The sequence below is a fragment of the Notolabrus celidotus genome, chromosome 2, assembly GCF_009762535.1.
Source record: "Notolabrus celidotus isolate fNotCel1 chromosome 2, fNotCel1.pri, whole genome shotgun sequence".
Lineage (NCBI taxonomy): Eukaryota > Metazoa > Chordata > Actinopteri > Labriformes > Labridae > Notolabrus > Notolabrus celidotus.
In genome coordinates, this window is record NC_048273.1 from 7689939 (window position 1) to 7709033 (window position 19095).

The following is a 19095-nucleotide window of genomic DNA, read 5'->3' on the forward strand; positions in this document are numbered from 1 at the left end:
TCCAGAGCGTGTTCTGTTAATCTGCAGCTGATACATGTTGCTGTTTATCATACAGACATGATTACATGGAGAATAGAGAGGAGACGTCAGAGGATATGAAGTACACGGCTGATGTGTGGCGATCCCGGAAGTGCTGTAAATGCGGGAAATACAATGCCGACCAATCACAGGGCTAGCGGTCCGCGTCGTAAGCTACGCCGTCCATTCTACGCAGAAGTATAAGTCAGGCTTTTGCTGATCTTTCCTGAACTTGTGTAAGAAGTGGTTTCTGATTAAAAAGCTCATGCTGTCTTTTCACTGTCAGACCTTTTATTCATTCTGGGAATGCTGTGGGTGTTTTAGCAGCATGATGTAACCTCCTTTGTCTGACACCTCCTCTGTGGAAACAGAAACAGGTATTAAAAAAATTCTCTATATAAATATATAAACAGTATAAATACCTTTTTGCTGATGGTCTTGCTCGCTTTTGTTGGTCATACAAAGGCATCAGTTTCATTTCTGTCTATTTCATCACTCGTGAAAAATTACTTACAGGAGCTTTAAATTTAGAAGAATTAAAGGCGCTGAAATGAAAGCTGTTTTGTTATATTGTGATTTAGTTATATGCTTATTTCTGTGCTTATAACGTACTTGTGTTTTAAAAGTTCTAAATAAAACTTCACTTCCTTACATACTTACTCACTAACTCACTGTTGTGCTCTTGTATGTATATACACATATCTGATGGATGTGTACCTAAAAGTGTCACACAGTTTATGAGGAACTTTAATTGGACTTAACATTTTTTTTGGACAAACAAGAAAGTGAAACAGAATTTAATCATATTTCATCCCCAAGATCCCAGCTGACACTTGTTCTGTTTGGAAACACGTCTACCATATATGTGCCGAGGGAGCAGTCAGTCTGAAACCATCTGTTCTTTTACTCCTAACTCTGAGCACACTCAGCTGGTGACGTATCCACGACACACACACACACACACACACACACACACACACACACACACACACACACACCATCTTTCCCATAAGCTATATTTTGCCAGTAGTCGTGTAGTAGTGCTGCTTGTGGGGGCTTTTATGAGGCAGATCATATGGCAGGGTTGCTTGTCAGTTTTGAGTTCAGTACAGGCGATGAAGATTCATCTCCCCCTGACACGCGCTGACATAGAAAACTATATTTAGATGCTGGCGTCCGTGCGTAAAATGACGCTGGCGCAGACGTGCGGACAATGGTTGTGGACTGAATACTGATTCAGTACCAGCAGAGGCAAACAGTGACACGCTGTAAAGTCTGGTAGTAACAAAGTTTTACAGGAATATTCTGTCTCTGCTGACACTATTCTCCTCATACTTTATTTTTTTTGAAACTCTAAAATCTAATTTATTCTCATCTGTAGGGAAAGATCCTGATTCATAAAAATAAGATACTTTAATGTAAATGAGGAACTTTTAAAATAAAGTTGTAAACTGGAGTTGTAGCCTACATTAGAGCTCTTTAAATGATGCTGGGTCATTATGAACCCATGACAGCGAACAGACCCTCTGTGGAGATAACTGTGTGTCTGTCAGTAGACCCCTGGTCTGGTGTAGGCTCTGAGAGGAGGGTGTCTGAGAGGAAGGTGTAGGCTCTGAGAAGAGGATGTAGGTTCTGAGAGAAGGGTGTAGGTTCTGAGAGGAAGGTGTAGGCTCTGAGAAGAGGGTGTAGGTTCTGATGGAAGGGTGTAGGTTCTGAGAGAAGGGTGTAGGTTCTGGGAGGAGGGTGTAGGCCTACTGCACTATATGAATAATGAAGAAGTGACGTAAACAATGCGGTCCTCTCAGCTCAGGCTCGAGGCTGGAGGCGGGGCGAGGCGTGACGCGGCGGTGACGTAGATTGAGTCGGGGATCTTTAATCCTCTGCCGCAGCAGCGCAGCCGGTAACCGGAGGAGGGGGTAGCAGGTCGGACAGGAATGGACCGCACAGGCTAGGCTCGCCTACTGCAAGGCCGGAACAGCTCGGTCTGTAGATAGATGAAAATATCACCGAGGAAAAGAAGCGAGATCACGACTCTCCGCACAGGCCGGGCCCCCTCCTCTCTGCCTGCAGGAGCCTCTCCACTCACAATCTCCTACTAACCAAACGGTAGTCAAATAGATTTGCAAACCCGTGTAGTGGCTTTATTCAATAGCCGAATTCGGTATCTTATATCCGGCTGACGGATCCTGCCGGTTCGCCCTTCAGCAGCTTCGTCCCTGCTGTTCCTGTCAGCTGCTGCGCATCAGCACAACATGCAGGATGAGCCTGTGGGGGTGACAACCACGCAATCACCCCCGACAACCGACGAACAGGACAGCAGCAGCAGCACGTTCAGCAAATCCGGAAAGCAACCGAGCCAAAGCGACAGCCAGGGCTGCCAGCTGAGCTCATTCAGTCCGGATTATAACCAGAACCAGGACGCAGCCTACACTCAATCCAACACAGAGCATTTTATCCTAACGCAGTCTCTGTGTGACCTTCAGCTCCAAACACATCAGCAGTTCAGTCAGCAAACCGGGTTCAGCCCCTCACCGTCGCCCCCTACCCGGGGAGCCTTCAGTCACCTGCCCGGGCAGCGCGCTGCAGACCCCCGCGGCTCTCCCCCGGAGGAGGCTGAAGCTGATGCTGAGTCCTCTTCGCCTTCTTCCGTGAATCCAGACCGGCTCCAGATGGACTCCCCCATCGCCCACCATATCAACGGCAGCAGCACCGGCAACATGTTGTCCGGAGGTCTCAGCGCCGCCTTCCCGAACCTTCCCCCCCAGGATCTGCAGAGCAGCGTAGGAGGCTCGTCCTCACCCTCCCTCCCCGGGTTCGGAACCCCCTGGTCCGTCCAGACCAGCTCCTCGCCCCCTCCCGCACCCATCAACTCCATCCACGCCAACGCCATCAACCAGATGCCGAACACGGACTCTGACAACAGCTTCTACCCAGGTATCCCCTCCTCCATCAACCCGGCCTTCTTCCAGAGTTTTTCTCCGGTGTCAGCTAATCCGTGCGCCGGGATTAACGTGCAGGGCTTCAGCGGTCCCTTCTCGCCTCAGATCAACGTCCCTCAGCAGCCGCAGAGCCGCAGGTCCCCGGTCAGTCCACAGATGCACCCCCAGCAGCAGGGCGCCTTCCTGCAGCAGAGGAACAACTACAACCAACATCAGGTGAGCCGCTGCTGCAGGGCTGCACCAGGCTGACACTCAGCTTCATGTCTGACTGATCTGCATGACAGGAGGTAGGCCGCAGGCAGAGCTCACCTCTGTTCTCTCTGACATGAAATCAGGAGAGCTTTCCATTCATCCAATTTCAGCGCAGGCCCAATGTGAGGGTGATTTCAGGTTAGGGAGCGTCTGACAATCATTTCAGCCAAAAAGCGTTGGTTTGTGCGTGTGTGTGTGCGCGTGCGTGTATGTGCGTGTCTCTCTGTTTGTGTGTGTGTGTGTCTGTGTGTGCGTGTTGGTACATTATGTTCTTAATCTCTAGAAAAGAAATAGTCTTTTTTCTTTTTAATCCATTTGTCGTGAGGACTGAATCCCTTCATTTGAGGATGAGGAGGAGGGGGGAAGTAAGGGAGCATCTCTGAATCTCGCTGTTGTTCTCTCCTGAAGCAGCAGTGGGATGTGGTCACATGACTCCTGACCATCCCTGTCTTGTGGTTCAGGCAGTGGGAACACAAAGGCTTGCAGGGTTTGCTGTCCTAAATGGAGGCTTCTTATTTGGGGTGAAATGAGAACATCTAGTATCTTGTTGTGTGTTTGTCTGTGTGTGTGTGTTTGTGTGTGTGTGTGTGTGTGTTGGCAGACTATAAGGCTGTGTTTCAAATGAGAGTATTGGTACTCCTGGAGGTGAATCAGAGAACTGCAAAGGGAGCTTCAGATTATTTTGTTTTATTTTATTTTCCACAGTTCTAGACATATCAGCCACACACACTTCCTGAAACTATTGTGTTATAATAAACACAAATAAGTACATTTTAAAATCAAGAAGTCAAGAAAACTGATTCCTGTATTAGATATATCTAGTAGTAAAACAAAAGTAGCAGAAATACAACAGGAAACATGGAAAATATTTCATAAACAGATCTAAACTTTAAGACCAGGGCTAAAAAGAAGTTGTTTTAGGCTTGTTTTCAATCCTGCTCTGGCTTTCTGCAGGACTAAAATTAGCCAAGAGTCACATTTAGACCACTGTTCAGGAGATATGAGCTGGAAAAAATGACTCAGAAGTGTTGCATTATTGAAAAAAAGCTTGAGGACCTCCAGATGAAACACCAGCAGCAGCTTTCACAAACGTTCAGCCGCTGCAGTCGTCTTGGAGCTGACGTGTCAGTCGCTTCAGGTTTCTCAGGTGATTTGCATTCAGGGTGTGTATGCAAATGTGTGACTGGGTGTGTCTTAAAGGGCATCTGTGGTGTGGTTGTTTCTCTGACCTTTGACCCTGTAGTCTGATTATGAGGGCTTTGTAAATAAACAGCTCAAAATGAAAGGAACAGATTTCATTCAGAGGGTTTCAATTTGGACGATCACTGAATGCAGGTTTTTTCAGCGGCCCCCTGTTGGTGATGTCATGTCCAGAAAACACAGAAGCAGACATACCCTCTCTGGTATCTAATGGATAAAACAGTACAAAATGCACACCCTGATGCTCTTTTGAAAACACACTAAAAACACACTCACATGTTGCCTTAAAGTGCCCTCTGGATGTCCTTCCAGTAGGCCCTATATAGATCTTAATAAAGTACCATCTGGGTGTCCTTCAGGTGATTAAATCTCTTAAACATGTCCTCTGGATGCCCTTCCAGGATTTAAAATTGAATAAAGTGCTTTCTGGATGCCCTTCCAATAGATACAACTTTTTAAAAAAGAGCCTTCTCAGGTGTTCCTTGTTGATTTAATGTTTTGAAACACCCTCTCAGATGCTTTTCATATATTTAACCAATTTAATTTAAGTTTTTATGCAAGGTTTGTGAGTTCAGTTTTATTCTTATGAAAGTCTTTATTAATTGAAGTATTAAACCAGCAGGTGCTTTGTTTATTTATGTGTACCTGTTCTTCAAGCAGCCTGAGTGTACTTCCAGCAATCACAACCCAACAGAAAACAACATCTGAATTTGCAGAATCTTCTATTTATTGTAAACAAAGTGTGTCGTTTTAAATAAACCATCAAATATGCACTTTTTACATTTTTTTATATTGATATTTTAATTTCTAGCAGTCAAAGCAAATCATTTGTGCTCAGTTTTTTCACATTTTCTGAAAGAAAGAGAATGAAAATACAAAAAAATAAATGATATGCATTATAATGGAATTCACAATCTGAAAATAAATAAGTCAAAATAATAATGATAATAATGATAATTATTGCACTAATTGCAATAATTCAAATATTAAATATAGGGGATTAGAGCAAATAGTGTGCAGTGTAACTCCACAGTGAAAATTAAAGAGGGAAAAAACAACAAAAAACAAAACAAAAAGAAAAATTAGAGAACAGAAACATACACATATCAAGTACAATTTGATTTAAGAGACAAATATTTTTTAAGCAAGATTATAACGGTCATAAATGTTTTTGATGTTTTGTTGTTCATCAATATAAATGTATATATTTTTAAATTGCCTTTGTTCAAAAGTAAACAGACATTTTCAAATGGCTCATTTCAAACAAGGTTTTAAAATTCAACTGGAGTACACTTCTCCTTTTACAGCTCTTGTATTGTCTTATTTTAGGTTATAAAAAGTTCTGTCTAGCATACCATTGTGAGACATTTCAAAATAAGAATGAGGGTCAGGTCCAAGATTAAAGACAAGAGAAGGATTTTTGATGTTGTTTTGAGAATAATATCAAAATGTTGTGAATAAATCAGACGTTGGTTTCAGAGAAATAAACCAGCAGGATGATGTTTCTATCAATCGTAAATTCCAAATGTCTTCCTGATTATTTTTATTTTCCTCTTCAAAGTCACTTCTGCTTTTCTAAATATTTGCTCTACATGTAAATATTTGCTGCTTCCTCTTCTTATTGCCTGTCTGTAAAACTCTCCCGCAGCCCTTCGAGAGCCGCCTGCAGTTCATAGAAAGAAAACGGGGGAATGTAGGTCACATAAAATTTTGAGCGTGTGAGAAACAGAACGTCAATTGTCCTCTGTGTTAAATGTTCACGTGAAAGCATGCTAGATTAAGCCTGATGCGATTCAATGTATGATATGCTTAACAGTGGACACAAGGTTCCAGGTAGAGAGAGAGTGTGTGTGAAACTTACACTGGTGGTGTCGCAGCGCACGGGATACTTAGTATTAGTCTTAAAGCCCTAAATCTTCTTATCCACCCCCCGGTACAGGAGCAGATCAAGCTGTGCTGTGTGAGAAAAGGAAGCAGACTAAGAGATGGAAATAATATCATATACAGACTTAAAAATGTACAGAAAAGATTAGATTTAGCCTTTTTAATGATTCATTTTTTCCCTTCTCTTTGTCCCCTCTACAGCCAATGGTGAAGCCCTCTCCTTGGGGCGGCCACCAGGGGAACGGCTGGGGCTCCGGGGGGATGTCCTGGGGCCGGGACCACCGCAGAGGGAGTGGCATGGGCGTACCTGGCTCGGTGAGTCACGTCTCCCCCATGAAGAAGCCTTTCTCCAGTAACGTCATCGCTCCTCCAAAGTTCCCACGCTCTGCAGGATCACTGGGGCCTAAGTCCTGGATCGAAGAGAACATGTTTCGCATGGACAGCAACAGCAACTCCTTGTTGCCCCTGCAGGTAAATGCTTTGGGTTTGTTTATGCATCGGTCGGATCACTGGGTTAGTGTGTTTGTTTGGAAGCAAGAGTAGTGTGAGAATCAGACGCTGTAAAATAGGGGAAGAACTGGTAAGTGAGGAATACCGCTTCATGTGAATCAGAGCTTGAAGAAAGGGACTGATGGAGAAGTTTGTGTTTCTGAGTGAGAGAGAGAAACTCTTTGAATCTACAGAGAAAATCATTGCTTCTTCAGTTTGCAAATTAACATAAAAGTGGCAGCCCTGGTTTGCATTTCAAACAGATGGGGGGAGTTTGAGCTGATTTGCTCTGCAGGTTTTACTAAGGTGTAACAAAGTGGGGGCTGGGCAGCTCTCACTCACTCAGGTTGCTTCATCTTGTAGGTGAGCTTATATCAGCAACTAAGACTCACTTTTTGTACACACTGAAGCCCTGAAGAAGGAAATAATGTGTCCGTCTGTCAGATGTCTCTATCAGTGCTCATTACAGGCTGCTTTACTTGATATAGTACATGCAGTAAGGTCTACATGCTCCCTCTTTGGTCATGATTGGATCAGATCTCACCGTTTCCCTTTGTTTTTTCCTGCACGACCATAATCTACATGCTCATAGGTTTTCAGAGTGAGATTAATTATTCGTATTGTACAAAATTATGAGCTATGAAGCTCATAGTTTTCTTTCATGATTCAATTCCATCATATTTATAACCATGTCTGATATCTCCTTACTGTGTCCGTGTGGTTCATGTGGTGTTTGTGGATTTCAGAAATTGTTTTGGATTTTAGTAAACTGAGAGGAAACTAAAATATCATGTAAGTGAATTGGTAGTCTTGTAAAGATGGAACTATATCTACTCCCAACCCACCAGAGCCAGAGAAAGACCTGAATGCCCATCATGATATTGTACTTACACATAGTAAAAACACAGGTGGTACTTTTGTCTTGGAAAGCACTTAGTCAAATGTTGCTGCGTTCCAGCAATAAATAGTGACGATAGAAGTAGGAAGTTCATTTGTATGTGGTGAGGCAAGCCCTGGTATTCAAATGTCTAGTACCACAGAGAGACTGAGCTGGAGGTTGCCTCTGGATCTCTAAAGTGAAGGCAGTGTGGAAGTGTTCTAAACCTGTATTACTTCTAATGACCAATAGGGGGCCACTCAGCTGTGAAAAGAGGTCGATGAGGAAATGAGTCTGCCTCTTGTTGATTTATGAAGTCAGTAAAGATTTTCCTGACGCAGGATGTTCATTTTGTACATTGCTGTATTTTAACAGTAACACAGATGATAATGCAGGGTGTGCTAAAGCAGCAATCTACTGAAGCTAATGCATTAGTGCAAAAACTGCAGTTCCTCAAGTGTCCACTGGAGGCTGGTTCCAAAATCCCAGGAATCTCCAATAGGTCTCATTTAAAAGAAACCCCAACGTGAATTCAACATGTTTACAGGCGGATATAACCACTTTATTTTGGGGGGCATGTCTTTCTTTTTTTTTTTCCAAGATCTGTTTATTTTAATTTGTACATATTACATACAGAAGATAAATGTAAACAATTAAAGCAAGTGATGTTTTTTGAATAAGAAACATAATAAGTGAATGAACAAGAAGGCAACCAATTATAATAAATGATAATAATTTAAAATAAAAGATAAATTAATATAAAAGAAAAGAAAAAATAGTGAAAGTACAATAAGATAAATAGGTTAATATTTACAAAATAGATAAATGCAAAAGGTAAAAAAAGCGTCCTTTTTCAGAAACGGTCACTTCTTGCTTCAGAAATCGAACACAGAGGCGGTATAAACACCAAACTTGAACTCCACAAACAATGGGGGGACGCCTCCTGGACCATGCCCACCTCTTATTTAGAATCTATGCTAAAGTCCTGCAAAAGAAAACCCCACATAAAACATCAAAGATGGATGGACAGTCCAACTAAGAGAAGAGCATAAAAGCTGAAACATGATGTCACTTTGACGTCTTCTAACAGGAAAGATTTTCATCAGAGTGACTCATTCAGACTGAAATAATGATATGACGGTGTCACTGCATGGTTTGACTGTTACTTCAAGCTCAAATATTAGTGATATCATAGCCGAGAAGTCCAGTACTTCCTATTCCAGGAAACAGACCCGACTCCATGGATTGTGAATTTCCATAAACAGCGTAGGACCAAGAATATTTCAGATTCCAACTCTTTTCCTTCCTTCCTTTCTGTTTAATGTTCAGCAGTCTGTGACACATCTTTGCTGTGTCTTGAGTTTCACGTCTCACAGAGGATAGGAGAGGACAGGAGAGGAGAGGAGAGGAGAGGAGAGGAGAGGAGAGGAGAGGAGAGGACAGGAGAGGAGAGGAGAGGAGAGGAGAGGACAGTAGAGGAGAGGAGAGGAGAGGAGAGGAGAGGAGAGGAGAGGAGAGGAGAGGAGAGGAGAGGACAGGACAGGACAGGACAGGACAGGACAGGACAGGAGAGGAGAGGAGAGGAGGACAGTAGAGGAGAGGAGAGGAGAGGAGAGGAGAGGAGAGGAGAGGAGAGGAGAGGAGAGGAGAGGAGAGGAGAGGAGAGGAGAGGACAGGACAGGACAGGAGAGGACAGGAGAGGACAGGAGAGGACAGGAGAGGACAGGAAAGAACAGGAGAGGAGAGTAAAGGACAGGAGAGGATAGGAGAGGACAGGAGAGGAGAGTAAAGGACAGGAGAGGAGAGGAGAGGAGAGGACAGGACAGGACAGGACAACAGAACAGGAGAGGAGAGGACAAGACAGGACAGGACAGGAGAGGAGAGGACAGGACAGGACAACAGGACAGGAAAGGAGAGGACAGGACAAGACAGGAGAGGAGAGGAGAGGAGAGGAGAGGAGAGGAGAGGAGAGGAGAGGAGAGGAGAGGAGAGGAGAGGACAGGACAGGACAAGACAGGAGAGGAGAGGAGAGGACAGGACAGGACAGGACAGGACAAGAGAGGAGAGGAGAGGAGAGGAGAGGAGAGGAGAGGAGAGGAGAGGAGAGGAGAGGAGAGGAGAGGAGAGGGCTGTGTTGAGTTTCAGAGACAGTACTTGGTCATTCCACATTTCTTAGAATTAAACATGAATAATTTCATCATTAATGCACACACTCACTGTGAAACACATGCCGCCATGTCAAAGACTGCAGCTTCTGTATATGGCATGCTTCACTGAGCTTAACCGGCACCTCTGTCTACATTCTTTGTTGTAGATTTTGGTTTATTTACACATCCTCTGTCCCATTTCGTAAAACCTCAGACATGGTGACCAAACGAGACAAAATATACCTCAAAGCCGACATCCCCCCTGTTCCTATTTTGGGGAATATGTGTCCTGTTGATCGCACCAGCACACATTTGGCAAAATCGTCCATTCACAGGCTAGGCACACAGTTAAAACACAGACACTGAAAGTACAATTTGTGGAGCGGTATTCAGATGGAGTAGTATACCCCAACAACACAACACCAGGTCTTAGCTGAAGCTCCAGAGGCTGGTGATAATTTCCCGTGCCTGAGGCGTCTCAATCTGTTCGAATATGAAGTCAAAGGTGATCCACGACTTACAACAATGTACATGGTCCCTCTCTCTCCTCCACATTCTTATTTTAGACTGAACACAGTTTGACTTAAAACAACCACACGTTCAACAACAGCATGCACAATATTTCTCCTGCAAAGCATTTCTGATACAGTATCTCACAAAAGTGAGTACACCCCTCACATTTCTGCACATATTTAATTCTATCTTTTCATGGGACAACACTAAAGAAATGACACTTTGATACAATGTAAAGTAGTCAGTGTACAGCTTGTATAACAGTTTAAATTTACTGTCCCCTCAAAATAACTCAACACACAGCCATTAATGTCTAAACCACCGCCAACAAGAGTGAGTACACCCCTAAGTGAAAATGTCCAAATTGGGCCCAAAGGGTCAATATTTTGTGTTGCCACCATTATTTTCCAGCACTGCCTTAACCCTCTTGGGCATGGAGTTCACCAGAGCTTCACAGGTTGCCACTGGAGTCCTCTTCCACTCCTCCATGATGACATCACGGAGCTGGTGGATGTTAGAGACCTTGTGCTCCTCCACCTTCCGTCTGAGGATGCCCCACAGATGCTCAATAGGGTTTAGGTCTGGAGACATGCTTGGCCACTCCATCACCTTTACCCTTGGGGTCGTTATCATGTTGGACTACTGCCCTGCTGCCCAGTTTTTGAAGGGAGGGGATCATGCTCTGCTTCAGTATGTCACAGTACATGTTGGCATTCATGGTTCCCTCAATGAACTGCAACTCCCCAATGGCGGCAGCACTCATGCAGCCCCAGACCATGACACTCCCACCACCATGCCTGACTGTAGGCAAGACACACTTGTCTTTGTGCTCCTGACCTGGTTGCCGCCACACACGCTTGACACCATCTGAGCCAAATAAGTTTATCTTGGTCTCATCAGACCACAAGACATGGTTCCAGTAATCCATGTACTTAGTCTGCTTGACTTTAGCAAATTGTTTGCAGGCTTTGTTGTGCTTCATCTTTAGAAGAAATGTGAGGGGTGTACTCACTTTTGTGAGATACTGTAGCAGAAATAGTGGCCAGCTTGAGTCTGCCATTACTCATTGTTGTTGCAGAGCAGCTTTGCTTGAGTCTGCAGAATCTGCACAGCGATAAAAGTGGAACCTGCAGTTCCTCCGCCATTGTTTCCAAAGTCCCTCTTTGTCTCCATCACTCTCGATGACGCCGACTGCCTCTCATTTGGTTCTGCAAAGCTGTAACATCATGTGAAATCTTACTCTGGGGCATCAGTATGAAGCTGCTGCAGGATCAATATAAAAGTACAGAAGCGTAATGTTACAGGAATGGAACTTAACTTAATACATCTGACGGAAACAGCTGCATGATGTCAATCTTTTCTTTTTGAGTTGTTTCACTGTTAATGGCACAAACTACAAACAAGAAACATCATACTTAGAGCATGATGCACTTTGTGTCCGGGAACATGATGTTCAGTCTTTAAGAGGAGGCCAAGTGCTGCAGATTGTTCTTATATTGAACACGTCCCTGGTTTTAACAAAGAAGGAGAATCATTGTAGGAACAGCTGTTTCTGTTGTTTTCAGCATCTGTTTTTTTTCCACATTTGAACTGGGATGACTTTGAATACGAGATGAGATAAAAGATTCATGCAGACTTCATGTAGCAGCTATATTCTAGCTGCTACATTTGTTTCATATATTAAAAATAAAGACTGCAAGCAAGTTTTACATGCAGTTAAAGGTGACATATTATGCAATATTGACTTTTTAATGGTTCTCTACCTGAAATATGTGTCCCTGGCATGTCTACAAACCCCCCGAAAATGAAAAAAAATCCATTCTGCCCCTGTTCTGATTTCTCCACCTTTCTGTAAATGTGTGCTGAAACGAGCCGTTTCAGTTTTCAGTGTTTTTCATACGTCACAACGTGCTCCAGTCTGTAAGAGAAGTCAGAGCTCGGAGCTTGTTCAGCCCATAGACTGTATAAAATACAACTCAACCCCTCCTCCATTTTTCATTCCCTGCACACATGTGTGCTAACAAGGAGCTTAGGAGGGAGGCATGCTAGTTGTAGGCAGTCTTAATAAACACAAAGGTCGGTTTTACTCCCCACGTCTGCAGATTTGAAGATCTAGTGGGTGATTTTTATGTAGCCACATAGCTACATGTTCGTAGCTGTGTACCAAGACACACGTCGACATACTGACAAATAAAACAACAAGAAACACAAAATCTGTGACCAATGGTTCAGAAAGGTCCTGCTGCAGGCGCCTCTCCATCAGGATCAGATTCTGGATCAGATTCAGAGGGTTGAAGCAACGCTGGTCTGTGAGCAGCCGTGTATATTCAGCCAACATGTAAACATTAGATCAACGTAGTGGAGAGCCGAGGCCACATTCACTTCCTGAGGGGGCGTGGTCAGAGAGCTCATTCTCATTTAAAGGCACAGACACAGAAAACAGCCTGTTCTGAGCAGGGCTGAAAAAGAGGGGTTTACAGGCAGACCAAAATCTGATTTCAAAGTGTTTTTTTTGAGCAATAAACTTTAAAGACATGTTTTGGGGACCTCTTAGACCAATATATTTTGATGAAAAAGAGCATAATATGTCACCTTTAATGTCTGAAATGTCAACATGTAAGAGTAGGATTTAAAATCTTAGCCCAACCAATCTCTGGGAACAGATGCCAACTTTTCAACAATTCATCAGTGAGCCAACATCAGCATTAGAATACTTCCAAGCCTTCCTTTACCATGTGATGTTTAAGTAAGCAACGTCAACGGCATTCTTTCTTTTTCTCTGTTACATCCTCTGAGTAACACCCGTTCATTTGTTTCGGGTAGCTGTCACTTTAATTGTTGAAAGTTAGATAGAGGCTTCATTTTGACTTTTGCATGAACCTAAAATATAAATCAGTTTTCTTGTGATTTGCTAACAATCAACGAGACTTCAGCTTCCTCATAAAAGCAAAATCATGATGTAGAAATACAAACTTGTTCAGATCTGTCCTCATGAGGAGAAAACATGGAGGTCAGATCCATCCAAGAAATTAGGAAATCTAGCCCCTGATAGGCTTTTGCAGTATAGCGTTAAGCAGATGTGTCGCTCAAGTTGGAACCTGAGTGAAGAAATTGTCATCAGATTACCAGAGATGAGAGCCAGGATGTCATTAATCCAGACTTCCTGAGTAAAGCTTCCACATTCTTATGTTGAATCTTTGAATATTGTAAAGATTATAAATTGACATGAAGATGCTAATAAAAGCATTTCCAGAAGAGGTAGAGGTTAATGACATTGTTCATCAATTTATAACACCCCCTGGAAAAGTGGCTAGACTTGAATGGTGCATAGATAGTCTTGATCTAAATAGAAAGGTCATCATTATAATGTTGGCAACACCCCATTACAAAACATCATAGGCGATTATAGCCCATTTTTGGGGGTGCTGAAGCACCTCTAAATTGAATCCCAGCCCCCCAAAATTTGAGCGATTTTTTTTTTTTACTGTATTTCCTTTTTAACAAGCTAGAATAGTTTCAAAACCAAACAGTACTTGGTTGAAAAGTAATATTTTAACAACAAAAATACAACAGCTCCACATTGTTTTACATGTTGTGCATTTCAAATGAAAGTCCAAAAAATAACTCCAATGTCAGTTTTTGGTATTTTTGGTACTCACTATAGGGGCCTGCTTTACTCCAGAAACATGCATACTGTTTATGTATATGTTGAGGTGCTGCTGTATCAAACACAAATGTGGGGATGAAATTGCATTCAAATGTACAAAACATTGAAATGTATCTTTCCCGGCCGGGCAGCCCTCTGAGTGCTCAGCACCCCTAAACATCTGATCCTAGAATCGCCCCTGCAAAACATTATGACAGAAACTACACTGTGAGCTCAGGAGCTGCAGAAATCAGGAGTGAAGTTTGATGAGCACAGCTGAAACAGGCACTTCATGCATTTGTTGTCCACCTGCTGCATAAAGCAGATGTGGTTTAAACTTTGCCAGGTGCATGAAGAAAGACTGAAAGGACTTTCCTTGGCGTCTTTCTGTGCGTGTTGCTGTGGACAGTTTAGAGCTGAAGTTGCGAGTTGTGCGAGTTCTGCACATCATGAAGAGAGGCTGAGAGTCAGAGGACAGAGGACCAGACAGAACTCATTGATCCTGTTAGACCACTGCTCTCACCCTGCTGCACCAACACACATTCACAGAGACAATGCAACTCTCTTCATTCTCTGTTTGGTGGAAAAACGTTCACTACTTTAACTGCATAGATCTTAACTTACAACCTGTTACTGATACTGATTAGATGCTCAATGCTCGTCACCAGATGTTAACTCATCTGTTTTAAGTAAATCATTTCTGCAGCAGTGACGTCTCACAGTGCTTTACAACAAACTTAAGAACCGGAGAATAAAACACAACAAATGGAAACAAATGCAAACACAGTCTGATAAAAGAGACACCAAACCGCAAGGCCGTAAGCAGAGAACAATAGAATATGTAAATGATGGGAGAGAAACAAAGGAGGAGTGACAGTTAGTCAAAGGCATTGTTGAGCAAACACATTCTAACTGACAGCCTGGGGAAATGTGCTCATGGAGTTTCAGCAGAAGGATTATACGACGACAAAGAATTGGGGATGTAGGTCGCTCCCATTAAACCATTAAGCGCCTTGTAAAGTACAATAATCCGGCCAATGAGGCCTTGAATTGTGACTTGTGTAATAAATCAAATCAAAAAGACCTGGGGAGTCAGTTATAAGCTGCTTCCTGAACATGTCCTGACACAACCCGGAGGAGTGAGGATACAAACGTCCGAATGTGTTGACCCCGGCGTCTTCACGCTTTACTAGACCAGCTCTGAGTGCAGGTCTTTTTAAACGTAGGGAGGCAGGAAGTAAAGACCCTCCATCAGATCTGCATCTTTTGTCACCTCACAGCTAACTTCAGTGTCAGCATTTGAGTGTGTTTGACTGAAACATCACTATAACGCAGCTCTGCAGTCATCACACCTTTATTCTTTTATATTGATCATGCAGGAGCAGATCAAACTCTCAGACATGCACACACATGCACACACACACACACCCTGCCGGCTCCACTGTCTCACCCCTGTAACACCTCCAATGCCGGCACAGCGGCGAAACGACTTCGTGCAGCTTCACACCTCAGTGACATTTACACTGAAGGTGAGACGTTACAGGGAGAGAACATCCCGGCTTGACATTGTAATATGTTTCTGTTGCATTGGTTCTTAATGTTGCTGTTGCTTTTGTGCAGAACTTTGATCATCTACCTTAATGTGCTTTATAAATACATTTGCAAGACTTGTCCGAGTCAGTGTGCAGGTGTTGGTGACACTCTTCATGTTGCTGAGTTTGGCTGCTTCATGCATCATCTTTCATGGATCCTTTACTGCCTGCATGCTGTAGTGGTCCTTGCCTTTCTTAAGTCACCCTTTGCCCAAACCAAGCGGACCTTTTTCCCGTAGATCAGGACCCGTCTCACGTGGCGCATCTTCTGCTGTGTGAAAGGAAAAGTCAGATCCTGATTTTCTGGTGTTTGCCTGTGAAAATGTCCACTCTCTGTTTTCTAAAAAGCCGAGTTCAGGCTTAATTGTGATTTCTGAATGGATTGTTATGAAAGCCCAGAGCAAATAGCATTACAGCATTCTAATCTACTTTACAGAAATGCAAGAACAAGCTGTTCAGCTTCATATTGGGACAGGAACAGTGGACCTTTGCAATATCTGTAAAGTGAAAGAACTATCTCTCTGATCAGCTGATAATCTCATAACCTAATTATGAGATACCTAACCCAGCTCCTTCTCTTGGTTTCCATTTTCCCTCCGAGTGCCCATTTCTGAGAACAAGTCCTGCGATCTTTCCCAGAATCAGCTCCATAGGCGGCTCAGGAATATACCATCAGACTCATGAAGTGCATAAATATGGAAAGAATGTTAATCCAAGTGTGAGCTACTCATTCTCTGTAATCTCTTACATGTTAAGCCAAATACCCACACTTCAGGGGCTTTGTTACGTATAAGCCCGATCACTGGAGTGTGTGAGAAACGTGCAGAATTAGACATGCATCATGATTTGTTTGACTCCTAATGATATAAAAACCTCGGTGTGTTTGCAGGAGCGCTCCAGAATGTACGACAGCCTGAACATGCACTCCTTGGAGAGCTCTCTGATCGACATCATGCGAGCCGAACAGGATCCGATGAAAGGTAAGACGGCCCTTTTTTGCTTTCCATCTACGTTTGCGGGGGGTCAGAGGGAGGTGATCGGGTTCAGCGGCATGATATCGGTGCAGGGAAGTGACAGGTCCACTGCTCCCAGAGCTGTGTTGTTTTTCCACACAGCAGCTTATTTTCTCCCCGCTGAGAGCTTAATACTTCTGCCACCAGCTGCGCATTGACATGACCTTCCTGATGCTACTTAACCTGAACAAAACACGAAGCTGAGGAGAGATAGGAAGAAATATCAAAGCTGTGATCACGTCTAACTTCTTACTTTATCAGATTGAGCACATCACAACTCCTGGACTGTTTTTTTAAAAGTAAAAGATAAAAAGCACTCCTGGGTTTCTTCTTTAAATTATACATGAAGGGTTAGTCAGTTGTGAGGAGAGAGTGCGCTGTAGTGTGACACTGTCGCGGCCTCCTGGGCTCAGCTGCTGGACATCAGAGGAGCAGTCTCAAATAACCGCTCCCCCCTCCTCCTCTCACAGAGACGGCTGCTCGTAGCTCATTTACAGCCCTAACAGGAAGGCAGCTAGATTTTCACACTAGTACACAATCCTGAAATAAATCAAAACATGCAGCCCCACAGTTCTTCAGCACTTCACCGGTTACTTCTCCATTAAGGCTCCTCTGAAACCTCAGGACTCAACCTGAGCCCCCCCTCTGTCTGGCGAGTGTCTTGTTTTTCCTGCATGAGCAGATGGAGAGGACATGGGCCAGTGTGCACAGCAGAGAAAGGGGGGATCTGGACTAATTTTAGACGTGATCGCACTTTCACACACTGTGCATGACAGCCAAGAGAGGAGACGAAGGGGGGAAGGAGGGCTCGCAGGGGTGCAGGGCTCTGCCATTTATAGCTCTGCTGCAGCTAACAAAACATCAGAGCTCTAGAACATGGAGCTCAAATAAAAGAAGAGTACTGAGAGCTTATTTAGAGACTCAAAAAAGATAAAATCAGAATCATTTTTATTTAGATTATGAATATATTTGGACACAACTCAAGTTAATAAAAACATTTATAACTAAACACACAGTAGGGACCAAATCAACAAGGTGTAATGTTCTTCTGTAAATGTTTGGGTTGTAATATTTCTGTATGTAAGATAACGGGCTTGTTGGTAATCAGGACATAGTAATTGGTAACTCGTTATTGTCTGTTGTTTGTTTATTTTGCATTACAATGAGAATATTCCTGGTAAAATAAAGGTTACATTGAAATAAAAGGCTCACAGACATGTTCATAGTTAGAGGTAGATGGATTTATCTGTGTGTTTTAAGAGTTTGTGTAACTCCCTCCAGTCAAGACACGGACATAAGGCGTTCCTTTTGTTACGGGCATTTAATTTGCACAATCAGTGCCTTTGAGCATGCCGTGAGAATTGTAATAAAAATCTTAATATCAGCTTGGTAAAGCTTAAACACAAATGACATAATCAATCAATCAATCAATCAATCTTTATTTGTATAGCGCCAAATCACAACAAACGTTATCTCAGGACGCTTTTACAAACATAGGAGGTCTAGACCACTCTATGTCAAATTATGAACAGAGACCCAACTTCAAGACAGGGTAAGACTCAGTCTGACCCCACCTTAATCCACCATGAGCATTGCACATCACAGTATTAAGCTAGTTACAATGGTGAGGAAAAACTTCCTTTTAACAGGCAGAAACCTCAGGCAGAACCAGACTCATGTTAGACAGCCATCATGCCTCGACTGAGTTGGGTCTGGAAAGACAGATAGAGGGGAGTAAGAGAGAGAGAGGTGATAGTGATGAGACGAGTAGTAGAAGCTTTTGCCGCTTGAGTCCAGCACGTCCGTATCAGCTGGAGTCCAGAACGGACAATGGAGCTCAGGGACTCCAGAAAGGTCTATGGTTAGTAACTTTAATGGGACAGGCAGAGTTAAAGTAAGTGATGAGGGGGTTGGGGGGAAGGGGGTGAGCTAGGATCCCAGTGTGTTAGTGCGCCAGTTCCGCCATATATATATATATATATATATACGATATATATATATATATATATATATATATATATATATATATATATATACTACATAGGTAAAATGGCTCATACAGCAAGTGTGCATTAGTTTTTATGTAAGTGAGTGTCATGTAACACACAGAAAAGGATGCACAGTGCACCATGAGTAACATATTTTCAGGTGGCATTAGGAACCCCACAGAGAAACTGTGATGAGGAGAGGACAGGAGAGCGTTCAGGCAGCTGGTATGCAGAAATAGTCCCAGTGCACCAAGTGGTACCAGAGCAAACTTAAAGCACCAGTGCATTCATGTCATATCCTAACCTTTTTATAGCCACAGAAGGAAGCTCATACATTTAAAGATGTTGGCCTCGGCTTCATCCTGAGCTCTTTGTGCATAATAAAAGACAGGCGGACAATCTGGAACAGATTATTTATATGCAGTCAGGTCTTTCCCTGCTCTGTTTGTGCTTTTAGTACCACCTCTAGAAAAACAACAGTAGTCTTAAATGTGATTGGAAATAAGGATGCAACTCAGAAGTAGGGGAGAACGGGGT

At 43.2% G+C, this 19095-nt stretch overlaps 1 protein-coding gene across 2 annotated transcripts in view; it reads left to right on the forward strand.

Annotated features, from left to right (window-relative positions):
• Nucleotides 1-1908: 1908 nt before the first annotated feature.
• Nucleotides 1909-19095, forward strand: part of cpeb2 (cytoplasmic polyadenylation element binding protein 2) — a 30512-nt gene continuing 13325 nt past the window's right edge. The window contains exons 1-3 of one of the 2 annotated variants that reach the window (XM_034701547.1): nt 1909-3173; nt 6495-6764; nt 16447-16537. In XM_034701547.1, coding sequence (XP_034557438.1) covers nt 2271-3173; nt 6495-6764; nt 16447-16537 — 1264 coding nt within the window. In that variant the 5' untranslated portion in view covers nt 1909-2270. The remainder of the gene's footprint in view (nt 3174-6494; nt 6765-16446; nt 16538-19095) is intronic. The other variant, XM_034701553.1, reaches the window with a different exon arrangement.